The 23,719-nt window shown below is 43.2% G+C and overlaps 1 protein-coding gene across 1 annotated transcript in view; it reads right to left on the minus strand.

Annotated features, from left to right (window-relative positions):
* Positions 1–6,361: 6,361 nt before the first annotated feature.
* Positions 6,362–23,719, minus strand: part of PLXNA4 (plexin A4) — a 451,631-nt gene continuing 434,273 nt past the window's right edge. Inside the window, exons 30-32 of the mRNA XM_065743801.1 lie at positions 22,426–22,638; positions 9,866–10,016; positions 6,362–9,177 (exon numbers count right to left, since the gene is read on the minus strand). Of these exons, the coding sequence (XP_065599873.1) occupies positions 9,082–9,177; positions 9,866–10,016; positions 22,426–22,638 (460 nt within the window). The 3' untranslated portion in view covers positions 6,362–9,081. The remainder of the gene's footprint in view (positions 9,178–9,865; positions 10,017–22,425; positions 22,639–23,719) is intronic.

The raw sequence follows: 23,719 nt of genomic DNA on the forward strand, positions 1-23,719 counted from the left end.
AGAAGGGGAGCAATGAGAAATTCCCTGGAACACATTGCCCAGAGTTATGGTGGATGCCTCATCTTGGTGGATGCTCAAGGTCAGGCTGGACGGGGCTGTGAGCAACCTGATCTAGCTAAAGGTGCCCTGTTCATTGCAGGGAAGTTAGACGAGTCGAACTGTTAGGATCCCTTCCTACTCAAATCATTCTATGATTCTATGAAAGCATAGAGGCAGCTCCTCTGCCACGTGTCATTGCCATGGATGTGTTAAATTATATGAAATGGAAGTTTAGGAACCCTCCATCATCACATTCCCCTTGCAGCTCCAAAGAGACCTGGCTTTGCATACTTCTCTTTGTCTTTTCAAGAGCAGGGTCAGAGAAAATCAACTATGAATCTTTCATCCCCACTTTGTCATCAGTGAAAGTGTCTCAGGTCAAATTTTCTGTCCATCAGGATATATCATGATATGTTAAACAATGTCAAGGCAGTGCAAACCAAGCCCAAGCTTAGCCAAGTTCATTATCAGTCCCAGGAAACAGAAACTTCTTCATTACAGACTTACTTTTTTGCAACAGCCATTCAGAAGATAGCATCACAAGATAATAACCATAAGATAAGGGGAGCACTGTGTTTATGGATAACTGTAGTAAAGGGAAAATGGATTTTAATTTCTTCCCTTCCTCACTAAGAGTGTCTCTCAGTTGCTCCTCACTGCTCTAAATTTCCAGGAGGAGAGCAGGTGAGGGAGGCAGGAGAGGAGAAAAGCTGCATTTTTCCCTGCCTGGAGAACTTCTTCAGCTCCAAACAAGTATGCTGAGAAGTGCCCCTCTGGAGTCATGCCTGGTGGTGAGATGGCTGCAGATCTACCCATGGAGGCAACTGATCCTTGGAGAGGGATGCATCTTCTCCTCCAACTGGGGCAGACAGAGAACAAGTGAGGAAAGTTGATTTCTCCCGTAGTGGGCACGTTGGTGATGGGTTGATGGTTGGACTAGATGACCTTAATGGCTTACTCCAGCCAATCCTATGATTCTATTTCTATGGCCAGCTATGAGTGCTGCAAATAGCTTGTCTCAGCAGCAGCCTCAGACCTAGAATAAGGTTTGCTTGACAACCTGAAGTTGCCTGCAGCTCTTGCAGGTGTGAAACCCAGTGTGATGACTGCAATTCTGCTGGAATGGCAAAGGAATCAGAGGCTGGTTCCCATCAAAGACTTTCAAGGCCACAGAATTTGCTTCCTTTACTGGCATCCTTTACCTTAGCAACTTGTAATCTATCTTCAAAATGCACACCCGAAGATGCTCCAAAGGCAGATGGAAAGGAATAACTTGTCTGGACTGCACTAACATATATATATATATATATTTTTTTTTTCATACAATCCAGTGCATGAGTTCTGTCATGAACAAAGGGGGGCAGGGGAAGGGGGGGGGAAGAAAGACAGGAAAGCAAAGGAAGAAGGGAGGTTCAAATGAAGAAGGGAGGCTCAAAGGAAGGAAGATGAGGAGGCAGAGAAGGAGAAAGGGAAAGAGGGAGGAATTATTTGGGAGAAGAAGACTTTTCAGTGATCTATTGACATAAGCATGCCAGTTCTTGAGCCTTTGCCCTCTCTGTAAATGTAGCTGGGGGCTGCTCGTGTGGGAATCCAACCCCCAGCACTCTTTATCGGCACAGCCCATGGACAACAGTATGAAGCCAAGGCCAAAATGCCAAGTCATAACTGTGGAGCACTGAGGAAGGTCTAGAGCATGCACTGATGATGGTGAGAAAGTCTGAACTTTGGAAAGGATTCTATGGCATAAATATGAAATGGACTTGCTTTAATCACTTGCCTATCCTACAGTCTCTGTAGTTTCCTTTTGCTTGAATTCCCTCCCTCTGGCTCCATTCAGCCTCAGAAAACAACAATCACAGCCCAGCACACTTTTTATTTCTTTATTTTTTTTTAATAAACTTTATTCTATATTACAAATAGGTTTTTTTTCCTCGTTTTTTTTTTTTTCTGTTTTGTTGTGGGTTTTTTTTTTTTTTAGGTTTTTTTTTTTGTTCTGGACTGCAAAATAGGAATGCCTTATATTTACATACACAGGTATACAATTAATTATAACAAAGGTACAGAAGCTTTGCCTTTACCAAGTAACAATGGGATTCCAATTTAAATAGTATAGATTTTATTTTATTTTTTAACTAGGATCAATTCAAAAGAAAATCAAACCAACAACAACAACAACCTAAAAATAAGGGATCCCAACCTCCTTTCTAATGCTGTCTTGACATCTCTTTGAGGCTGTTAGCAACACTGTAGTGAAAGGATATGTCTTTACATTGATTTTGTACTTAAGGTGGAAGCCTTAGCAAAAACAGAATGAGACTTCTGTGCTCGTGTGTACATCCAAGACACAGGGTCAGACACTAGGAAGGGCCTGTCTTGTGGCATTAAATAATCCAGTTGCCTCTCATATTGATTCCTTGGGGAAAATGCTGGGAGCATTTAGCTAGCACCTAATCTCTCTGCTTCCTTACCCCACCCTGGGCTGGAAAGTGGATTTTCTCCAGGGAATGGGGAAAGAGCAGTGAAGAAGTTTTAAGTAACACCAAGTTTCTATAAGATACTTAAGAAAGGATGCCAAGCTCAGACGTGTGCCTTGGTTTCTCTGACTGGCTCTTGTGTTCCAGTCTACCTGAAAGAGAACAGCATCCTCTCCTGCTCAGAAATACTGCTTGCAGATTCAAACCACACCAGCAAGAGAAGAGAATGCTGAAAGAGCCTAAATGTCCTGTTTCCCCCATTTTCCATAAGCAGGTTGACTTTGCTGAGCTTCCCTGCACGCTTCTCTTTGCTGCAAGTGTCTTCGAGGTGATCTGGTTCCAAGCAGAAAAAAATTCTTGAGGTAAACTCTCCACTTTTAGAACAGAAGATTAACAAACAAAAAAAATATAGCCAATGAACAAACAATGTCAGTGACAACAGAAATCACATGTGACAGATTGGTGGGACTAAGCAGCTTTATATTCTCCCTGGTTTGTTGTTCCTTTATTTTTTTTAGTAGTGGCTTTATTCTTTCCAAGTGTAATCTCATTTTTTTTTCTTTTGTCATTCTTTTGCATATTAATTAATCGCCATAAGCCACTGTGTCCTTGGGTGCTTCTCTAACAGTGCAGAGAACTGAGATGTCCCAAATCAATCGTGGTTGAACAGCTCTGTTTTCAATGCATTCTCTGGATATCACTTATCTGGATATCACAATATCTAAGGATAACACTTATCCTCCATAGCACAACACAACTCTCATGGGGGAAGAAATGTTGCACAGTGGTAGACATGAGGGAAAACTGCAGAACACTATGGACTCAACTACACTCTGAAATGGAGACAAAGCTGGCTGAAAGCAAGAAAACTCCATCTGTGAATGGCCAGGAGGCTGAGGTTCACACCATGACACGGAGCATCACTTGATTTTCAGCTGCACAGCAAACTAAACTTGGATGGCAAGAGCTAGGGCAGTTCAAGATCTCCTTCTGCCCCAGAGGAAAATATTTTACCATTCATCAGATAACACAGACCAAATAGCCCTGGAACCACTGAGGTTATGCCAGTACCTCTTTACCCAACAGCTGCCACGGTGAGGCCTCTGCCAACAAAGAAACACAATTTGCTGTGAAAATAATCAAATCCTTTCTTGGGCTCTCCAGTCATCCCAGGAGATGAGGTTACCAGGGGCTTACATTTAGACAACAGCAGTTGTTTAATCGAGTTTTGTACTGATTTCCTCATTCAAAGGTGGAAGATATACAAACAGTGTCTTCTGAGTGCAGTTTCTGGTGAGTCACCAAAAATCAGAAGGAACCTAATGGGGCCAACATGCACATTTTTAAACACAGCCCTCTGTCCAGCTCCTTCAGCTACAAGCTGAACCAAGGAGAAGAAATTTATTAAGGATTGATGAGGTTACAGGTAAGGGCTTATGTGGTCTTGGCATCTTCCCCTATATTAGCAAAGACCACTGCTCACCCAGAAAACAATATTTTGTTATGACGAAAAAAACCTCTTACATACTAGAGCCTGCCCCAGGAGTTTGAGAAGTGGGACCAGTTTTTTTCTGCTTTGCCATTCCCTTTACAGCATGAAACTACTTATCCAGGCTATATCTGCTTCATGAGCTTTTACTGGCTGCTGGGAAGGGGTGAAGCATGACTGTTTTATTGATGCCTTGGTGATGTGAGAAAAGAGTTCTGATCATCTCCAGCAGCCCACGCTTTTTCCTCAGTGATAGTCCTTGGACTCAGGGGCCCTTTGTGGAGACACAACTGTATGCCCCACAAAGAGAAGCCCTAGAACTCAGTCCTTTCAGGATTTCAGACATCCTTTGGAAGAGTATTCCACACAGTGATATTTCTTTTCAAAGCTCTTCATATTCTGTGTGAAAATACAGATCTTCATTTTGTGTTGTGGCTTACTTTAAAACAATTTTGCTCTTGGCATAATCTGCTTTTTCTTAGGTAGTTACACCTTAAGTATCCCAGCATTTAGCTAATATTGCTCAGTGAGGTTGTGAATGCCCCCTCCCTGGAAGCATTCAAGGCCAGGTTGGATGGGGCTTTGAGCAACTTGGTCTGGTGGGAGGTGTCCCTGCCTATAGCAGGGGGTTGGAGCCAGATGATCTTAAAGGTCTCTTCCAACCAAATCATTCTATAATTTTATGATTCTGTGTACTATTTAGGTTGGATTACTCAACAGTGAGAGTGGTCGTGGATTCCTATTTCTATATCTAACCATTTTCAATAGCATAATTAAAAATAATTAAAACAACAATGTGATTTTCTTGTCTTTTTCTCTGTAAGGTGAATCCTCATGGGCTAGTGCACAAAATCCAAAAACTTCAGTAAGCACATTTCAATTAAAATGAACACCAGTCCAAATTCTACAAAGTAAATCCTCTTCATGTTGAAACTACTTTTTATGTTCTCTAGTGTTGAGTGGTATGGCAAGACAACTGCAGCGGTTAAGACGGAGAAAATCAGCTTAAGCCCAGTGTATGCAGTGCTGGACCAAATCTTCAAATATGTTCAGTACAGAGTGAAGTGTGGGAAGAGAAGGACTGATGTGTATTAGGAGATGAAAATGGCCTTGAGAGTCCACATTTCTCCTCTTCCCTAGTTCTTATGTGCTGCCGTTCAAGCACTACCAATCTCTAACACCTTCTTCCAGATAATACATAACTCTTCCCACAACTCCATTTACTGGAAAGCTCAGTCTGCAAAAGCACATGACATGATGAATTGTGCCTCAGCTCGCTGTGACATTGATAGGTGAATGCACTCACAAAGAGGACATGGTATGTTGCAGAATGGTTTTTGCTCCTCAAACCTAGACACAAATTCCCAAAGCAAACTCTGCAGTGGAAAAAACTCTGCTCTTTGAGTAAGACCGCAGGGAGTCTTCACACATTCTTTCCCTATTTCTGATGATACTGAAAATGCAAGCATTCATTGTGTTGATTGCAGCGTTTGAGAAAAAAATCTATACATCAGCCTATTATTTTGTATGTTTTGGATTCCAGGAACCTGTTGACTTCTGGGAGTTTTGACTCCTGTCCTGACTGCGAGGCTTGAAAACTGGTGTGAAATACAACTTACATGGCACACTTTTTGTCAAGCTTGTGGTAAAGTAAGGAGTTGGGGGATAACAAGGCAAAGAACCCATCCAAGTCATAGTAGGGATCATTCTTCTGCTTGTGTCTTTGTTTTTAATTGTATTTTACATGCATTTAGAAAAATAATTAGCTCAACAGATGAGGCTGGGAAGAAAGTTGCCAAGACCTCTCATAGACTGTGGTAGATGCTGGATCAGTGGATGGAAAGGAGGAGGACACCAAATGGGACAGAGGACAAAGCCTACACATTTACATCACAATTCTGGACCATTTTTCCAAGTGAAAACCAAAACCAGCTTAAGCACCAAAGTTAAAAAAGAAAACGAAGAAGGAAAATGAAAAGGAGATGAAAGAGAGTTGAAATACAACATTTTCTTTCAAATCCTGGGTCTAGGAGAGAGAGGAGAGTTGAGAGAAAAAGGAAATGCCTAAATGGGAATTTGGGAGGGATTAAGATACTAATCTCACAGCGTTTCCCATTTCCCCTAAGTGTATCATTCTCAGTGTCTCTGAGGTGTTCAAGTTTTTCTTGACATATATGTATATTTTTTACAGCTTAAAAACTCTGTACCAGCAAGAGGAAATAAACCAGCAACAATGGAAAACAACCATAATAAAACAAAAACACAGCCCTGAAAACATCAAAAAGAAGCAAGGTGAGTCTCAGATTTCCCCTGTGGTGTTCCTCTGACTTCAGTAACAGTGCAGGATTACACCAGTTCATTTTGATTTCATTTTCTTTTTCTTTTTTTTTTTTTAACAGCTTCTTTTTCCTTTTGTGTGCGCATGTCCAGGCAGTATAGCCCATCACTCATAACCACTTCCCTCCAAGCCAGCTATTTGTCCTTAGACTCCTACCTTCCATCTGTGAGTACAAGGCATGACAATAGGGTCCATATTTATCTTTTGTGGCACTTTGTTTGTCAAAACCTTTGGTTTCTTCCTTTTTTTTTTTTTTTTTAATTTTCCTTTTTATGTACTTATAAAAAATACTGTGTTTGTGTTGTTATTGTATTTTCTTACCACTGGCTCTGGTGGGACATTTACCCCACTTTCACAGCCATAATCAATGGATCTGGAACATGCCCCAACATTACAAAATGGATCAACAAAACCATGGCAGAGCCAACCAAACCAATCATCCCCATTGCGCAGGCCTCTTAAAAATGCTGAGATGTCCATAAGGTGCATGATGAGTCCATCAGCTCAGTGATCAAACAGAAAGCAAGCAAAATTAAGAAGGAAATAATGCACACGCATGCACAGATACACACACACGCACACACACAAAATAATAATAATTATAATCAAGAGAAAAATGTCTGGGGTTTTAAAACCAAGACGTGTCCCTAGGTTTGCTGTTTCAATATGAATCTTGTGATATTCTTCCCCCACACATGCACCCAGTTTTGGACTGCTGTTCTTTAAATGGTTTTAGAAAGACTTGCTTACAAGTGTATGTTTGGCTGAATGAAATCTGCTTGCTATCTGACTCCTGCTTGCACCACTTCCTTCTTTACACACACTTATGAGCCATTGCTCTGAAGAGGTTCAGGTTTGCTAGCAAGAGGCATGAATAAAACCAAATACACTTGTTCCATAATCAATTTACACACCCTGTCTTTACCCCTTCACCTATCCAGGTGCAAAGTAAATCCCTGGCTGAAGCTTGGGGGATAGTGAAAGATGGATGAGAACTGATTCTTCATTGCACGAGGCCAATCCTCCAGTTGCGAGTGAGCATCATTCAGGTGAGATGAACACAGACATGGCTTCTGCCTCTGTGGTATACCAGATCCAAGGTTCTCCAGTTCTCTCAAGGCTCTGCAGGGATGGTTCTCCCACTGCATTGAACCACAGTGTTAAACAGGCCAGCAGCTGCATGAGAAACCAGCCAAACGCAGAAGGGATGCAGGAGCTCATTCCTATTTGGTTGGCATTGAAATAGATTGAGATGTAGTTCTTCTGGAGGAGCCAAACAGAGGTAAGAACAAGGTAATCACCCACCCTTGTTCTGTGATGACGATGATCTCTGAAGGGATAGGAAGTGCAAAGAGAGAGCAAACACATCACAGTCAGCAACTGTGCCTTCAACAAGGCCTTCTGGTTCCAGACATGGAAAAGAGCAAGGGCCAGGAGTAGGCATCAAAAGGCAAATAAGCTTACAGTGGTTCATGGACCTTCAGAAAACATGCACTTTCATTGGGAGTATCTAGACTGAAGAATATTCTGCAGTGTTTCATTTGGGTTTCCTTCAAGATTTTCTTCCAAACTGTGCGATGACATTTCCTCTTCGGAGTGGCTTTGAAGGAAGCTTCTACCATCTGTCCTATGCACTACCTTGCTTCACAGCAAGCCCTTTAGTATCCTTCTGATATTCCACCAAAGAAAACAATAGTTTTGTTTCAGTTGTGGAAATAAAATGAAAAGAACAAACTGCTTAAAAACAACGACAACAACAAAAAAACCTCTGGTTGGTTTTTGAGGCCAAGCTCCTTGTCTGGAACAAAGTGAGACTTGTGGTTCCTACTTTCCAAGTTGAGGTGGGGATAAGGGAGATGCTGTGCTGTCCATTGCCAGAAGGAACAGAAACACCACCGACGGGATGCCACTGAGAAGAGAGAGCATTTTTGCAGCAGTGCTACAACCAACAGGACACAATGGGAAAGACGGAGGGGAACACAGGTCTCTTTGAAAAATAAGAATAACCATATGAATCACATGGGCAGGAGACTGTTGGTCTCCTTCCTCCCTTCTTGACCCTTCTACTGCCCCAAGAGAGCAACTACACCGCTGTTTGCCCAGGCAGATAAGAGCCACAATGTTCCCACTCTGGACGGAGCTGTGGCATTTTGTGGAGAGCCTTGGTGTTCCTCTCCCATTGGGTCCCTATCAAGAGATAGAGTTGCAATGGCTCTGCAGGAGAGGATCTTTATTTCCTTCTACCCTTCGGGATCCCTGCAGGCAAGCTGCCTTCCCCTTGGGGAGACATTTAGTAATACTGAGTTCATTTCTATGTCCACTCCAGAGGCTACATCCTTAGGAGGGCAGTTAAAGCAGCATGACAGAGGTGACCTCTCAATTTCCCATCTGCAGAGTGATGATGTGATGCTGGGGGAGGGGTTTGTTCTGTCTTGTTTTGTTTCTGTGGAATTGTTTTGTTTTGTAGAATAAAGGCAGAGGGGAAGCTGTGAAAATGAGAGCTTCCCCCAAATGTCTTGATATCCCCAGAGCCAAGATTCCTCTGCAATCTTTTCTCTTAGCCCCCGGGGATTTCTCACTTTGTCCACAGATTTTGAAAGAGAAAGAAATGAGAGAGAGAGGAGTGCTGTTCAGGTGACTCTGCTTACAGCCAATCAAAACTTGCACTTGGTAAAGATGATGATCTTGAGTGAGGCACGACTTGGTTTATCCCTCCCAGGGTGTCCCTGGCAGGACAGTTCTCAGCTGTCTATGCTCATGAGGGTTATGACTTGTTCAAGTTTGTAGGCAAGTTTCTGTTTCCCAGCTTGGTCATCTTGATCGAGGGCTCCAAGGATCTGGAAAAAGAGAGAGAAAGAAGTGATGTGGCTCTGTTTCTATTGTTATTTTCCAAAACAACTAAGTCCAGTATCATTCAGCAACAGATGAGGGTTAGTTTTCCCTAAAGGTGAGCCCCAGAATTAACTTAGATCATGATGCAGGTCAGTCAGCCAGAAGGGAATTAGGCAGGCAGTTTGGTGTTGATGTGGCTGAATGCAAACCTCTGCTTAGCAATTGATCAAATGGATTAGCATCCTGAAGATCAATTATTTGGTAGATTTATTTATTACCTTACTTTGCCACTTCAGATGTTCTAAGGCATCTCACCTGGTCTTTGATACCCATAACACACCTGTTTCATGTTTGATAGGTGCTTTAGGATATCATCAATGGCACTGGGCATATATGCTGCAACAACTTTTGGACATGTGTGATGAAGAGTTTATGAAGGGCTTCTCTGATCATCAGCTAAAACCAGTTAATTTTGAATGACCAATGTCAAAAAATAAAGGTGAATCAGATGGAAGAGCCCTTGGGAAACCAACAAACCCAAACTCTCCAGATCCCAGATTTAGCTTTTTATTCCTTAAATCCATCATCCTCTCATCCAGGATGAAGAAAGGCAGCTGTGACATATGCTGAGCCACCAGAATGGGTTGATTGTCCAACGGTTCTGCAGAACTTCTCCCTTTCCAAGGCTCTTACCTCCTCGCTGTACTTGCCAACGTAGGAGTATATTTCTGAGAGTGCACTCATAGTGTTGAACTCATTCATATGCATGCGAGACTGCTCAGCCAAGTACGCATTCATGTCCTGGTCACTGATTGCTGGCATTTTGGCAATGTCTGAATAGTACCTGGGGGAGAGAATTACAGGTGTTTCTTGAAGGGACAGGGGATGGAGACAAGGACTGAAAGCCATCAACAATAAAGAATAAGCTTAACACTCTCAGGTTCTTATACGGCATCAATGATATTCCTTGTCATACTCTTCTATTACAGTGAAGGAGATGACTGAAACAGAAATTAGATGGAGCCACTATTCCTGAATAATAGATAAATGTCGTAATCACTCAACCCTATTCTAAGTCTGAAATCCCAAAGGACATCTTGTAAACTTCATCCATGTTGTCAAATAAATAAGCATTATCTACTGATCTTGGACTCTATTGTCAGGCACTCAAGGGCTTTGAACACCTCCAATTCCACGTAGAAGTCCCATTGGTCTCATTACCCTCTGAGAGCTCAGGCTTCTGCTCTCACACAAAAAACTCCCCTTGCATGCATGTTTGTGACATTTATACTATTAAGTCTGCATATGTTTCTAAGATTATCCATCTTCCCCACTCAAACCAGTCTATTCCAGCAACAGCTATGTTGCTAGCCTCACATCACATTTATAGCAATAGGATTCCGTCCTCATCCCCGCTCTGACTGGGGAAAATCTTCCTCCCTCGAGTTCAAGAGGACAGGCTTTATACAAAGGACATGGAGACCTCCAGGACCATTGCCCACGCATCAGAATTTCTCAGCAGAGCAATGTCTCTTTAAGGAAGTTGCTATTTTTGAAGTCCTTCATCCCCTGAGTAAGGCAGGTCTTGGAGGACAAGGTTTGCAGAAGGTAATCAGTCACTGTCACTTGCAGCTGTGCTCTGCTGTCAACTGGTTAATTAGACGCCATCATTTACATTTTTAATTTCTGCAATTTGACATTTTGTGCACAAGGAACAAAAAAAAAAAAAAAAAAGAGAGAGAGAGAGAGAGAAGAAAAAAAGCCCATAGCTGCAGCAATCCACAAATTTATAATTAGGAGGCAGAGGGGACAGGGAGCCAAAAGAGCTGACAGGTGTCCTGTAAACAGCATCGAGACACCTGCTGAGATGGAGGCTGCCTTCCACTGCAGAGAAATTGGATGCTGAAGTGCTGTATGATAAGGATCCTTCAGACATACAAGTGGGAAAATACTCTCTGCAACAGTGGGGTGAGCAGCTGCAGAAGTCTCCCATGGAAAACAACAGAGTGCAAGAGCACTGGTAGGAAACCCCTCCACACCAGAAAGCTCCAGTGTGTCTTCAGTCTCATTTTGTGCCCCACGGTCCCATCCTCATTGATTGCATTGTGTTGATCTCAGTCATTATCCTGGTTTTGCAGAGAGATGGGCTGATGTAACCCTCAGTAGAGAAAGGCACAGAAGTCAGAGGTCTTTCTCTCACCTCCGTGCAAAGTTTTCTAGCCTGACTGCTTCCAGGTCTAGACTCAGTTTCATCACAAAATCTAATGCAAACTTCATAAACTGTACAGCAGCTTCCAGCTTGCACAGCAATACTCTCCTTGAAGGCAGATCTTCTTGTCTTCTGGGCTCAGGAAAAGCCAAAAATCCCATTCTAATTCAGTCCCTGCTCTAACTATTGTCCAGTCCCAATACTTTAATAATGAGCGTTCTGAGCTTAATTTTACTTCATAAATTGCCTAACCTGCAAACCCATTTGGGCCTGAACAGCTGTGTATGAGGAAAGGAGACAGCTGAAAACCCCGTGAGAACCTGTCTTACTGAACTACCTCCAGTAGGAATTGAAGAGTGGGATGAATAGAAATTTCAAGACCTTTGCCAATCCCAGCAAACTCAAACAGATCCAAACATCAGTGGATAGACAGAACCAGACCTATTTTGCACACACTTCTGATAAGAGGAAGTATAAGGGAACTGTAGAATCCATGAGAGCTATTTCAGGATCCACAAGGGCAAAGTGCATTACTGAGAACCCTGGAGTCTTTCAGCCTAAACACAAGGTGTGCCTTGGCACTCAAAAGGAAACTACATTCACATGCAACAACACATTTCATAGACCTTTGGGGAAACAAAAAGAAAAAAGTCTGCAATGCAGTGAAATGCACTGATTTCTGTTGCCTAAGAAGAACCCATGGAGAAGAGCCCAATTCCTTATGAATATTGCATAGGTACTCTCCTGCTGGATGAAGTAAAAAGTGAAGGGGATTACATCACTACAACAATAAATAAGGCTGGTGGAGGAAAGCAGTAGCATTGTTCTCTGTTTTCCAGTCTGGCTCTTGCAACCAGTTGAAATACTCCTTCATCTAATATCTGTGGGATAGTGGGTGCAGGGATTGGAGCTTCCTAAATGTGAAACATGGGCACACATACAGTAAGCTTCTCCAACTTTCTCATGTCTCCTTTTCACTTGGTAGAAATGCTCTCCTGTGTCTCTGACTCACAAAAGTCTGAAAGCTCCCCAGTTCCTTTCCAAGCCCTGCAGAGAGATTCTCCTAGCAACATGAAATTACCACGATTTATATGAACAACAAAGAGCAGCACACAGTGCTCCCTGAAGGAGAGGACAGGATGCAATCATTTGAACTCCAACTGTTGTAGACTTCCTTTTCTCTCCAACCATGAAAAACTCTCAAGCTGTGATTTCAGCGTGCTGAGTTAACAGGCCATCACCCACTGTCACACAAAAGTGGTGTACTGATGGACAGTTGGTATCTGGTGGACAGTCAGCTGAATATGAGCCAGCAGTGCGCCCAAGAGGCCAAGAAGGCCAATGGTATCCTGGCCTGTATCAGGAATGGTGTGGTGAGCAGGACTTGGGAAGTAATCCTGCCCCCATACTGGTGAGGCCCCACCTTGAGTGCTGTGTTCGGTTTTGGGCATCTCAACACAGAAAGGACATTGAGATGCTGGAGCAGGTCCAAAGAAAGGCAACAAGGCTGGTGAAGGGCCTGGAGAATATGCCCTAGGAGGAGTGACTGAAAGAGATGGGGATGTTTCGTCTGGGGAAGAGAAGGCTGAGGGGAGACCTCATTGTTCTCTTCAAATACCTGAAAGATGATTGCAGTGAGAGCTGAGTTGGTCTCTTTTCACTGGTGACAGGTGACAGGACAAGGGGAAACAGTCTCAAGTTGCACCAGAGAAGGTCAAGCTTGGATATCATGAGAAACTTCTTTACAGAAAGGGTTAAGCACTGGAATGGACTCCGAAGGGATGTGGTTGAGTCACCATTCCTGAATGTGTTAAAAGCCATCTGGATGTAGTGCCCAGGGACATGATTTAGCCATGGGTTGTTAAGAGTAGTATGGTTCAGTTGCAGTTAGACTTGATGATCTTGAACGTCTCTTCCAACCTGAGCAATTCTATGATTCTGTGATTTTATCTCCCTCGGTTTGCCTCATCACACAGCTATGAAGTATTTTCCCATTAAGACTGCAAACCAAGATAGTATGGAAGTGGTGAGAAAAAAAAGGAAATAAATAAAAAAGCACGTACCAGTAATCCGACCTGTCTGCTAGTACAGAAAGAAGACATATAATCTCCCTTCATCATAACTCTGCGATGGGCAAATGATTTATTTATACAGAAGTGTTTCTAATGAAGTCATCATTGTGCTATCTAAAGAAATTATAAATGTGTATATTTAAGCATCCTAGCAGGCAGATGACAACGTTCCTGCTGAGTCTTTATTTACCTTCTATTCGAGCCCAGATCCTTAGAGGTACTTAGGGTCTCTCTGCCATTTACATACTTCTAATGCTTTCAAAACCAACGTGAAGCTGTCACCAAATCCCAGAGGTCCTTGAATTTTCACTGCCAGTATTTGTAAGACTGCCTGTATACTGCTTTCCTTTGCCCTTGCATCTAACAGCTTTCACACTAAAGCTAAAATGTGAGGCATTGCAGGGGAAGATGCTCCTCAACAATGCAGCTCCTGTGGGCACCCCTCAACTGATGGCCTCTGGATCAGGAAAAGAGCATAAAACCTATTTGTGGTGTCCCATAGGGGTCTGTCTTGATATCTGTTCTTGTCAACATCTTTATCAATGACATAGCTGATGGGATCGAGTGCACCCTCAGCAAGTTCACTGATGACACCAAGCTGAGTGATGTACTTGACACAACAGAAGGAAGGGAAACAATCCAGAGGGACCTGGACGGACCAGAAAGGTGAGCCCATGTAAACCTAATGAAGTTCAAAAAGGCTGAGTGCAAGGTGCTGCACTTGAGTCAAGGCAATAACAGATATATATACAGACAGGGAGAAGAATTCCCTGAGTGCAGCCAACAGGATGGATGAAGCCTGAAGGAGACCACAGGCTCAGAAAGGGCTGTGGTGGAGCAGAATGTCCTACTCAGCCAATGGGGTAGCATGTGAAGATCAGCTGGTGGAAGAGCCTGTGGCGTAGCAGGTGGATGTGGACTACAAGAGTCTGCAGCCCATGGAAATCCCCACATGAGCAGGCCCTGGGCTGGAGCTGCAGCTTTTGGAGAGGAGTAGCCCACGATGAAGCACTTGGTGAACATGGCTCAAAGGAGGCCAGAACCTGTGAAGAAGCCCATGGTCGAGCATGCTATCCCCTTACAGCCCATGGGGTACTATGTAGAACAGATCTCCTCGTGGAGGAAACCCACTGTAGAGCAGATGGATGCAGCCTGAAGGACGCTGCAGCCCAGGGAACCCTCCCTTGCATGAATGAGCCTCAGCTTGTCTTTGTAGGAGAGGTGCTCCAGCCCTCTCATCATCTTCACCATCTTTCTCTGGACCCTCTCCAAAAGTTTCACATCTTTCCTATGTTGAGGCCTCAGGCCTGGATGCAGTACTGCCGGAGCAGACCCTGGAGTTGCAGAATGTGGAGAGGAGCCCATGCTGAAGCAACACACTCCTGTGATAAGGACACACACTAAAGTACTTCTTGAGGAACTGCAGCCTGTGAGAAGTCCATACAGGATCATTTTAGGAAGAACAGCATTCCACCAGAGGGACTTCATGCTGGAACAGGGGCAGAGAGTGATCAAGAATAAGTGACAGAAATTGAACATCATGGACTGACCATATTCCCTCTGCTGCTCACGGGGAGGAGGTAGAAGATGATGGGAAGGTGTATTTAGTTTGCTTTTAGTTTCTTTCTGTTTTGGTCTTACCTTTATCTCCCTTATGCTGAGACTGTTTTGTTCGTGAGGATAACTGGTGGGTGATGTCCCTGTCCTTATCTCAACCTATGAGTTTTTTTCACCTTATTTTCTCCCACTGGTCTTTTGACAAGGGAGGGTGAGAGAGTGGTGCTGTAGAGCTTAGCTGCCCATCAGTGTGAAACCACCACAGATACATATCTAAAGATCCTTCTTACATGCTGGAGTTTCCCCTGAATCACAGGGGGAGATGACTTCTTAACACAAGGCTGCTCATTCTCTGATGCATCAGGGAAAATTTGCTTATTAAATATCAGAAACAATAAAAGCCTTGAGAAACTGGGAGGAATCTCAATGCCCAGAGATATGATGGATGCCCTATCTCGAGAGATATTCAGCATCAGGCTGGATGGGGCTCTGCACAACCTGTTCTAGCTCTAAGTGTCCCTGTTCATTGCAGGAGAGTTGGACCAGATGACCTTAAATGGTCCCTTCCAACTCAGATGATTATATGATTCTTTGAATCTGTAATGACCTTGGCACAAGCACATCAGCAACTCACTACGGTGATGGGAGGATCACTAGGCCATACAGATGTGACTTCATATGTATCACTACCACAGCAGCACATCCCAGCCTGCTTGAGCAGGACAGCCCATAGCAATGGGCATAGCAATGCTCCCGCTTAGTCTCAACAAAATGATTGTTCCTGTTACTTAAACAACCCCAACTTTCCCTGGGAAGTTTCTGCTTTGTTTGGGTTTTTTTGTTTTGTTTTGTTTTTCGTATTGTTTGGTTTTGTCTAATTTTCCTTAGGAAAGCAATACCATAGTGATTTGGGAATACGTCTTGCCCTCTGTTTGTGGGAGGGGCAGGGCATTTGCTGTTCTCTTCATCACCAACTCCAGAGACTTCTTCATGGTGCTGTTTCTCAAAAATAACTGCTCCTGCTGCCACTCAGTAGCTCATTAACTCATCAAAGTGAAGAGAAAAGCCGTGTTGCCAATGATTTTTTCTGCAGTCTGAGCATTTCCAGTGTGAGCTGTGGTTTAGGAAGCTTAGCATGGAGCTAATTGCCTTCCAAAAGATCTTTTTTGTCATGCCTGTTGTTGTGCCGTCACTGGGTTGGGACTGCACTCATTAATAATCATTTTAGCATATGAAAAGCTTGTAACGAATCCATGTGCTGCAGACGGCAGACGCAATTACAACAGTAACATAATTAGGGTTATGCAATAGCCGGCTGTATCTAGCCCACTGAAGGAGGAAGAGATGTATGAAAGGGATTTAGTGGACTGCTATAGCAGAGAATGGCTGAAGGAAAGCAAGCCTGATTTAGCTGTAAATGTCCTTGGTCGTTGCAGGAGAGTTGGACTAGATGACATTTAAGGGTCCCTTCCAACTCAGTAGAGGCTATGATATGACTCTATGAAAGCTTGGGATCAACCTAGTGGCCAGCTCTCTCATGGGATCAAGTGAATCAGTGCAAGGACACGTTGTCAGTCCTGTTGACACGACATGACAGCTTTACTTTGCTAGGAGGCATCTGAGCTGCAAAGTCTGTGTTCATGCTGATTCAGCTACAAACAGCCACAAGACTGTGTTACTCCAGATCGATCCTATTTCAGAGAAAGTTTCAAGGCCAAGCTGCTGGACACTAATTGAACTGTGGCATGAACAGCATGACAGCAAAGAAAAAGGATTTTCTTTTGCACGTGCATGCTTTTTCCTTGCTGTTTTTCTTTTTTTGTCTCTGAATAAACAACTGAGAATGGGTGGGCAGCACTGAGTCAGTGGCTGAAGAGTGAATTGGTAGTTTCTCCATGAGAAGAAACTGTCCACAACACTCTTAGTGAAAAGGCCATATGGGTCTGAGGTTGTACCCTCTGAGTATAGATGCATTTTCATTTTTCTTGCTGTAAACTGTACTGCATAAGAGCAGTGTGAAGCTTCAATGAGAAAATATCAGGCAGGTTTGTTGTTTGGTTTTATTTGAGAAAAAAACGAGGGAAGAAAAGTGAAAAATACTCTGATGTGAAGGAGAGTGAAGCACAGGAGCAGACTGCCCAAGAGGAGCAGAGTCTTGATTGTTGGAAGACTTCAAGAAAATTTCAGGAAGATGTGAGAAAGAGCTGATACTGCCCTAAGGCAGGAGTTGGGCAGGCTGAACTGAAGCCCCTACCAGCACTATTTTTATTATCTCTACTGACAACACGTTTTACCCTCAGCTGGAGAACCTCTGGAGCACCTCTCCTGTGAAGAAAGGTTGAGGGAACTGGGCTTGTTTAGCTTGGAGAAGATAAGGCTCCAGGGAGACCTCATTGTGGCCTTCCAGTGTTTGAAGAGAGCATATAAACAGGAGGGGGGAATGACTGGTTAAATGGGTTGAGTAATAGGACAAGGGGGAATGGTTTTAAACTAAGCCAGGGAGGATTTAGGTTAGATGTTGGGAGGAAGTTTTTCACTAAGAAGGCAGTGATGCAGTGGAACGGGTTACTCAGAGAGGCTGTGGATGCCCCATCCCTTTAGGCATTCAAGGCAAGGCTGGATGTGGCTCTGGGCAGCCTGCTCTAGTGGTTGGTGACCCTGCCCACAGCAGGGGGGTTGAAACTAGATGACCTTTGAGGTCCTTTTCAACCCAGGCCATACTAGGATTCTATGATTTTATTACTCTTGGTATGCTATCTCTATAGCCCTCACTCTTTAGTGAAAAGAACAACTCTGGGTCCCAGTAGTTGTGTTGGGTAGTGTTTGTTTTCAGGTTAACATAATAAACTGCAGATGTTTTAACTCTGAATCCTGTTGATAAGGTCACTTCACACTGTTTTTAGTCTGAAACATGTCAAATCTATTCTTAACGTTCTTGAATGGAAGATCCTCAAAATTTTAATAAAATATGCAATGTCTCCGCTGATGTCCAGCTTTTCTTTAATGCACATTAAGCAGATAAAACTTGACCAAGTGCCCACAGTGATGAGAAAAAAGCACCAATTCCGCTTCTTGCAGCACTGCAGGTATTTTGGGTGCCAGTGTGCAATGGAAAAACTCTGCCTTCTGCTTTTTGTGCTCTGCCCCTTTTGAGTCTCCTACATCCACGCCTCTGTGCCAGGCTTCAGTGGGGAAGCATCGTATTGATTGTGATGCAGGCAATTAAATGGTGTTAATGAAGTTCAAACAAGTGTTATCATAAGCTTGGCAGCATGGAGAGAAATGAAAGGTCAGCCACAGCCCTTTGTCATCTTTTCAGAGTGGTGCTGAATGCTAATGAGACAGTCACAATTAGAACAGGCTCCACTTTGTAATGCTTGGGGATTGCATCAAATGCTCCCAAGTTCTCCAGATTTCTGGGCTCAAAGGGGACATTTGAAGTAAACTTGAAAAGATGCAGATCTAAAGCTGCTCTAATGTAAATTCAGCAAAGCCTATGGAGTTTTACTAACAGAAGTCAGATGAGAATCTGGTCTGTCTTTCCCATTTTTTTTCCCCTTTTTCTCAACAGATAAAATTATGATATTTGAAAAGCTGCCACCTTGTTTTAAAACCACAGAGTGACTTTTCATGGCTTCAACAAAAGCCAAATATTCTGTCCCCATTTCCTGAGTTAATAGTTCTCTTGCTTCTCTCAGACCTCATCTTCTGCCACAGGAATCCCAAATTGTGGCTGTGCCTAGGTGCATCTCAGTCATGCGTTTTCGAAGAGAAAGAGTCCTGACTGTGTCATTTGAATGCTGCACTTGTATTTTATAGAAGGCAGGATATCTCAGTGAGCTTGCTTCAGCAAACAGAATCCAGCTCTGCTTCCAATAGCACTGAAAAAGACCACTGAAATCAAACTCCTGGTGTGTAAAGGTAGACCACTGGTGAGGCCAAAAACTGCATGATGTCCTTCCCAACATGCTTTCACACTCTAGAAAGTTGGAAAGATATTTGACATGAATTGGAGACTGTCACTCATGTCTGCAGCTCTCTCTGCTATTTCTTGTGCTAAGATAACTGCTGGCTTCAAGTTTTGCGAATCCTAAAGACACACTGCACACTAAGGAACCGGTATTTGCAAAGAGATGGATAGGAGAAGCCCAGCTCAGCTGCCATCTGAACAGCCACGTTAAAAGAGTTGGCTTTTACTCTAGTGTGCCTTCAAGAAGGGTTACAATCCACTGCTGCCTAATTGCCCTCTTTACAGATTCCTCTTCATCAAATAAGTTCATTTGATTTCAGGTTCTTCTGATTTACTCAACCACTTCTAAAACTTCCTGATGGAAAATCTTTTTATGTTATGATTCAGTCTTTGAAGAAGTCTAGTGGTCTTGAATGATGCTGCCTCCAGCTGGCACCGACTATAGAAATAACTCAAACCAGTACTGAAAGCCATTGGAGTACAGTTGCAGAATGGAGAAAAGGAATTCATTAACTCAAAGCAGAAATTATATTCTGCTCATTCTTAATAAGTTTGTCTTTGATCTACAACAGCATCCAGGTGCCACTGCTTTGAGTCTGTAGCACTGACACACAAAAGTATTAATAGGGCAGAAGCTCTAACCATATTCCAAAAGACACAGTCTCCCCTTGGGTTTCAGTTCAGTTTTTCAGATATCAGTACAGAAAATAACCCCATATATGCTGGGCCTAGAAATGTAGTGCTGTTTACTAGCAACAGAATGTGTTATATACCTTGTCTGTTGCTCAGGAAAGCTTTCAGAGAAATTAAACACCTATTACTGAAGATCATGGAGTAACAGGATTGGGCTCCAAAAATTTTAAAGTGAAATCAATTCCAGGGGAATAAAAAAACACAGCAGGGGAAACTGAAATCTGGAGGAAAAAAAAAAAGAAAGGAAAAAAAAAAGTATTGCATGAGGAAATATCTTGTTCTTCAACCACACATGTCAGTTCTTTGCTAAAGCATGCTGTCTCTAAGGGTATAGTCAAGCAGAGTCATAAATAAGAAACCAGCTTTCACAGGCAACTGCTTTTCACACATCCCTCAAGTAGATGGTTCAGGAGGTGGGGACTGGGGGAACACTGCCCCTCCCGCTGTAAGTGAAGATCACGTTTTCAATCACCTGAGGAACCTGAACATCCATAAGCCCATCGATCCTGATGAGATGCATCCTAATTAGAGTCCTGAGGGAACTGGCTGATGTAGTCACCAAACCACTCCTGACTGTATTTGAAAAGTCATTGTGATCAGCTGAAGTCCCTGGTGACTGGAAAAAAGGCCACTGTGCACCAGTTTTTAAAATGGGTAGAAAGAATGACCCAGGGAACTATTGATCTATCAGCTCTTCTCTGTGCCAGGAAAGACTGTGGAGCAGATCCTCCAGGAAGCTATGCTAACACACAAGGAAGAGAGGGAGGTGATAAGCAGCATAGCTTCACCAAGGGCAGGACCTGCCTGATGAACCTAGAGGCCTTCTACAATGGTGTAACTACAGCAATGGACAAGGGAAGAGCTACTAATGTAATTTATCTGGACTTCAGTAAGGCCTTTGACACCATAATATTCTTCTCTCCAAATTGGAAAGATATAAATCTGATGGGTAGCCTGTTCAATGGAGAGGAACTGGTTCTGAGATCGTGCCCAGAGAGAGTGGTGATCAATGGCTTGGTGTCTGGATGAAGACTGGTGATGTGTGGCATCTCTCAGGGTCAGTACTGGGACAGACCCTGCTGTGATAGGACAATAGGAGATGGTCTGTGATTCAGTTTCAAACTAAAAAAAGGGGAGATTTAGACTGGGCATAAGAAAAAAATGCATATGATAAACTGGTGAATCACTGGAACAGGTGGTGGATGCTCAGGCTGGACGGGGCTCTGAGCAACCTAATCAGGCTGTAGGTCTCCCTGTTAATTGCAAAAGAGTTAGACTGGATGACCTTTAGAGGTCCCTTTCAGCTCAAACGATTCTCTGCTTCCATGAACCACACACCAACTACATCCACTACCCAGGTTGCTGGAATATGACACCATTAGGTCACTGCTAGTGCAAATTTACAGTTTCTGAATAAATCTCAAACACTTCTTTCCACCTATCCAGGTCAATCCAGCAATCAATATCAATACGTACCAAGAAACTTGGACACAGTACTAGAAGTAGGTCATAATTAAGCAAGGTAGTTTGTAAGAGCCTTACAGGTTGCCTAGAAACGACATTTGCAGAAGTGTTTAACCACATCTAAAAATAATTGTCCGGGCAAATCAGAAACCAATGGGAGCATTATTGTAAAAATTTCACCTCACGCTGACTGGAGTGCAGAGCTCTTTCATCAGTTGTGCTCTGCTTTCACAAAATTAGAGAAAGCCTTTACCCACCAGAGGAATTAGACTGGTTTACAGCACAGTATGCCTACAGTAGCAAAGGTCTCATATAACCTGCATGGTGACATCAGTTTTAGACAATGCCTATGAATTCAAGCAAGACAAATCACTGCTGAACACGGGATGCTGTTGTACAGGAACAATCTGAAAGATAAACCCATAGTTGTAGAGCAGCAATCATTCTCCATCTGTGCAGTTCCCAAACCTGTCAATAATGGCAGGCAAGTGTGACATATTGGAAAACAAAGTGCAGATCAGCTTTTGCAAGGCTTTCTCCAGCAGACAATATCCTGCTGAACGGAGTACAAGATGTGCTATTGTTCATCCTGCAGAAAATCATAGAGAAACTGAAATCCCTGTGTGTTGTACAAATAGTTGTCTTGGTTGTAATTCCTGTAGGGTAGCTTTGTCAGACAGTGAACTTTAGTGCAGTAGATTGAACAGTACTACTGCAGGTTCTTGCAGATATGGATAAAATGCTCAGAAAGACTTCTGACCTTTCAGAAAGTACCTGCAGAGCTTCTGTCACTAATCTGACAATTCCATGGTATCCAAAGCTCAGAAGAGCTGCCATGGACAGCTACTGGGTGCAGAGTAAGAGATGATAATTGTGTGACCCCTGAGATCAAGGCAGTGTGGGGACTGTCGCAGTGATGCATGGAGAAACAAACTCCTTCTTCTGATCTGCATGGAAAGAGTGAGAAGTTCCACGTAGCTCACAGGACTCAGATGCAGTCACCTCCCCTTCCTTCCTCCTTCCTTCTTCTCAACAGTTTCTCCTCAAGAGAAACAATGATGGCAAACACCTTCAGTTCACACCTCTAATTAAATTCCTATACATGTTGTAAGGCATGTGGGAATAAACGGTGAATATAGAGCTTTCTACTCAAACATTAATCAAGGAAAAAAAGCCTAGAAGCAGCTACAAAACCCATAACTGAAGATACCTCTTACCTCCATCCATGGAGCAGGGCCTCTTTTTACCACTTGCTTATGTTGTTCCCATTTCTAGAGCCAAAACTCACCTTTCTACCCAGTTCTTGTAGCTGGGGATGTCCTTGGCATACAGAAGCTTATTGGAGGGTGAATCTTTGCCCAGACGATGCTCTGAGGTTGAACAGGAGTCCATGAATGTCTGAGCCACTACAGAGAGGCAGGCATCTGTGATGCTGTTCTTGTGAATGTCAAAGACAAACTGTGGGTTCTTGATCATGTTAACCCAGAACCGTAAGGGCAGGCTGTCAGAGGGATGAGAAGTGTGGAAAAGGTGAGTCAGTAATTGCAAGTTACATAAGCTTTGTCTTGTGATGTTGCAATGCCAGCTGATGGACAAGAATAAAAGATCAAGGCACAGAGATAAGCATTCTAGGATATCAACTCTGTCATTGATGTACAATAAATCTACACTGTAGGGGTATACATTTACCCTGGAGGTCTCCAGGGTTGGCAACAGAGTTACCTCTGAGTTTTGTCCCTGTTATCCTCACAGGCCAATTTAGTCACTCCTGACACTGCCATCTTATTGGAGTTGCACATAAATTAATGAGATTATATTAATGAAATTATATTTGAGGTGACGAAAATATCTCCTCAGTTTAGGGTGAGGTTAGCTTCCATTGGATGCTTCATCAGATGAGGATAAAAGTCTCATTCACACAACTTATGGTAAGCACTAGGCATTCATTGACTTGGCTTTTAGCCTCATGGTAACTCCATGGGAAGAAAGTAGGTACAGCTGTCAGGATGAGTTTGGGAATGTTAATGACAGGCACTGTGTGCCATGCACTGTTCAGCTGCACAACTCAAGCCCAAGCCTGTGTATGATCCTGACACCCTGGGCATGAAGCAATTATTATACAGCAGAGAAAACCCTGTTGCCACAAGGGGAAAAATAGGAAAGGGGAACAAGTGTTGCAACCTTTGAAATGAAAATGTATCTGCCCTAACCGTAGAAATGCTATTCCAATTGCAATTCAAAGTCTTTCCCCCTCTTTTCCCCCTCATACTTAAAAGAGCTGTTCATCTGTGTGAGATATCCTGAGGTACCTACCTCCAGCTTTTGCCTCCATCATTTTGTGTCGGGGCAAATGCATTCATATGATCATGGCCTAGGAGCTGAGATGTGTTATTCTTATCAAACTGTTGTCTCTCTGTCTTCATGCATGCTAGGTAGACTCATAAGCTCACTTCCAACACTTGCACTTTCTCAGACATGATTAACTCTTCAGTATAAAAAATTCAGCTGACATTCAGGCTAAATTCCTCAGATTCTAAGTTCCTCCAATTTGCTCATAACGCTCTCATGTTCACAGCACCATA

This window comes from Cyrtonyx montezumae, unplaced genomic scaffold (assembly GCF_038088225.1).
Source record: "Cyrtonyx montezumae isolate F1298 unplaced genomic scaffold, pur_monq_1.0 scaffold_3, whole genome shotgun sequence".
Lineage (NCBI taxonomy): Eukaryota > Metazoa > Chordata > Aves > Galliformes > Odontophoridae > Cyrtonyx > Cyrtonyx montezumae.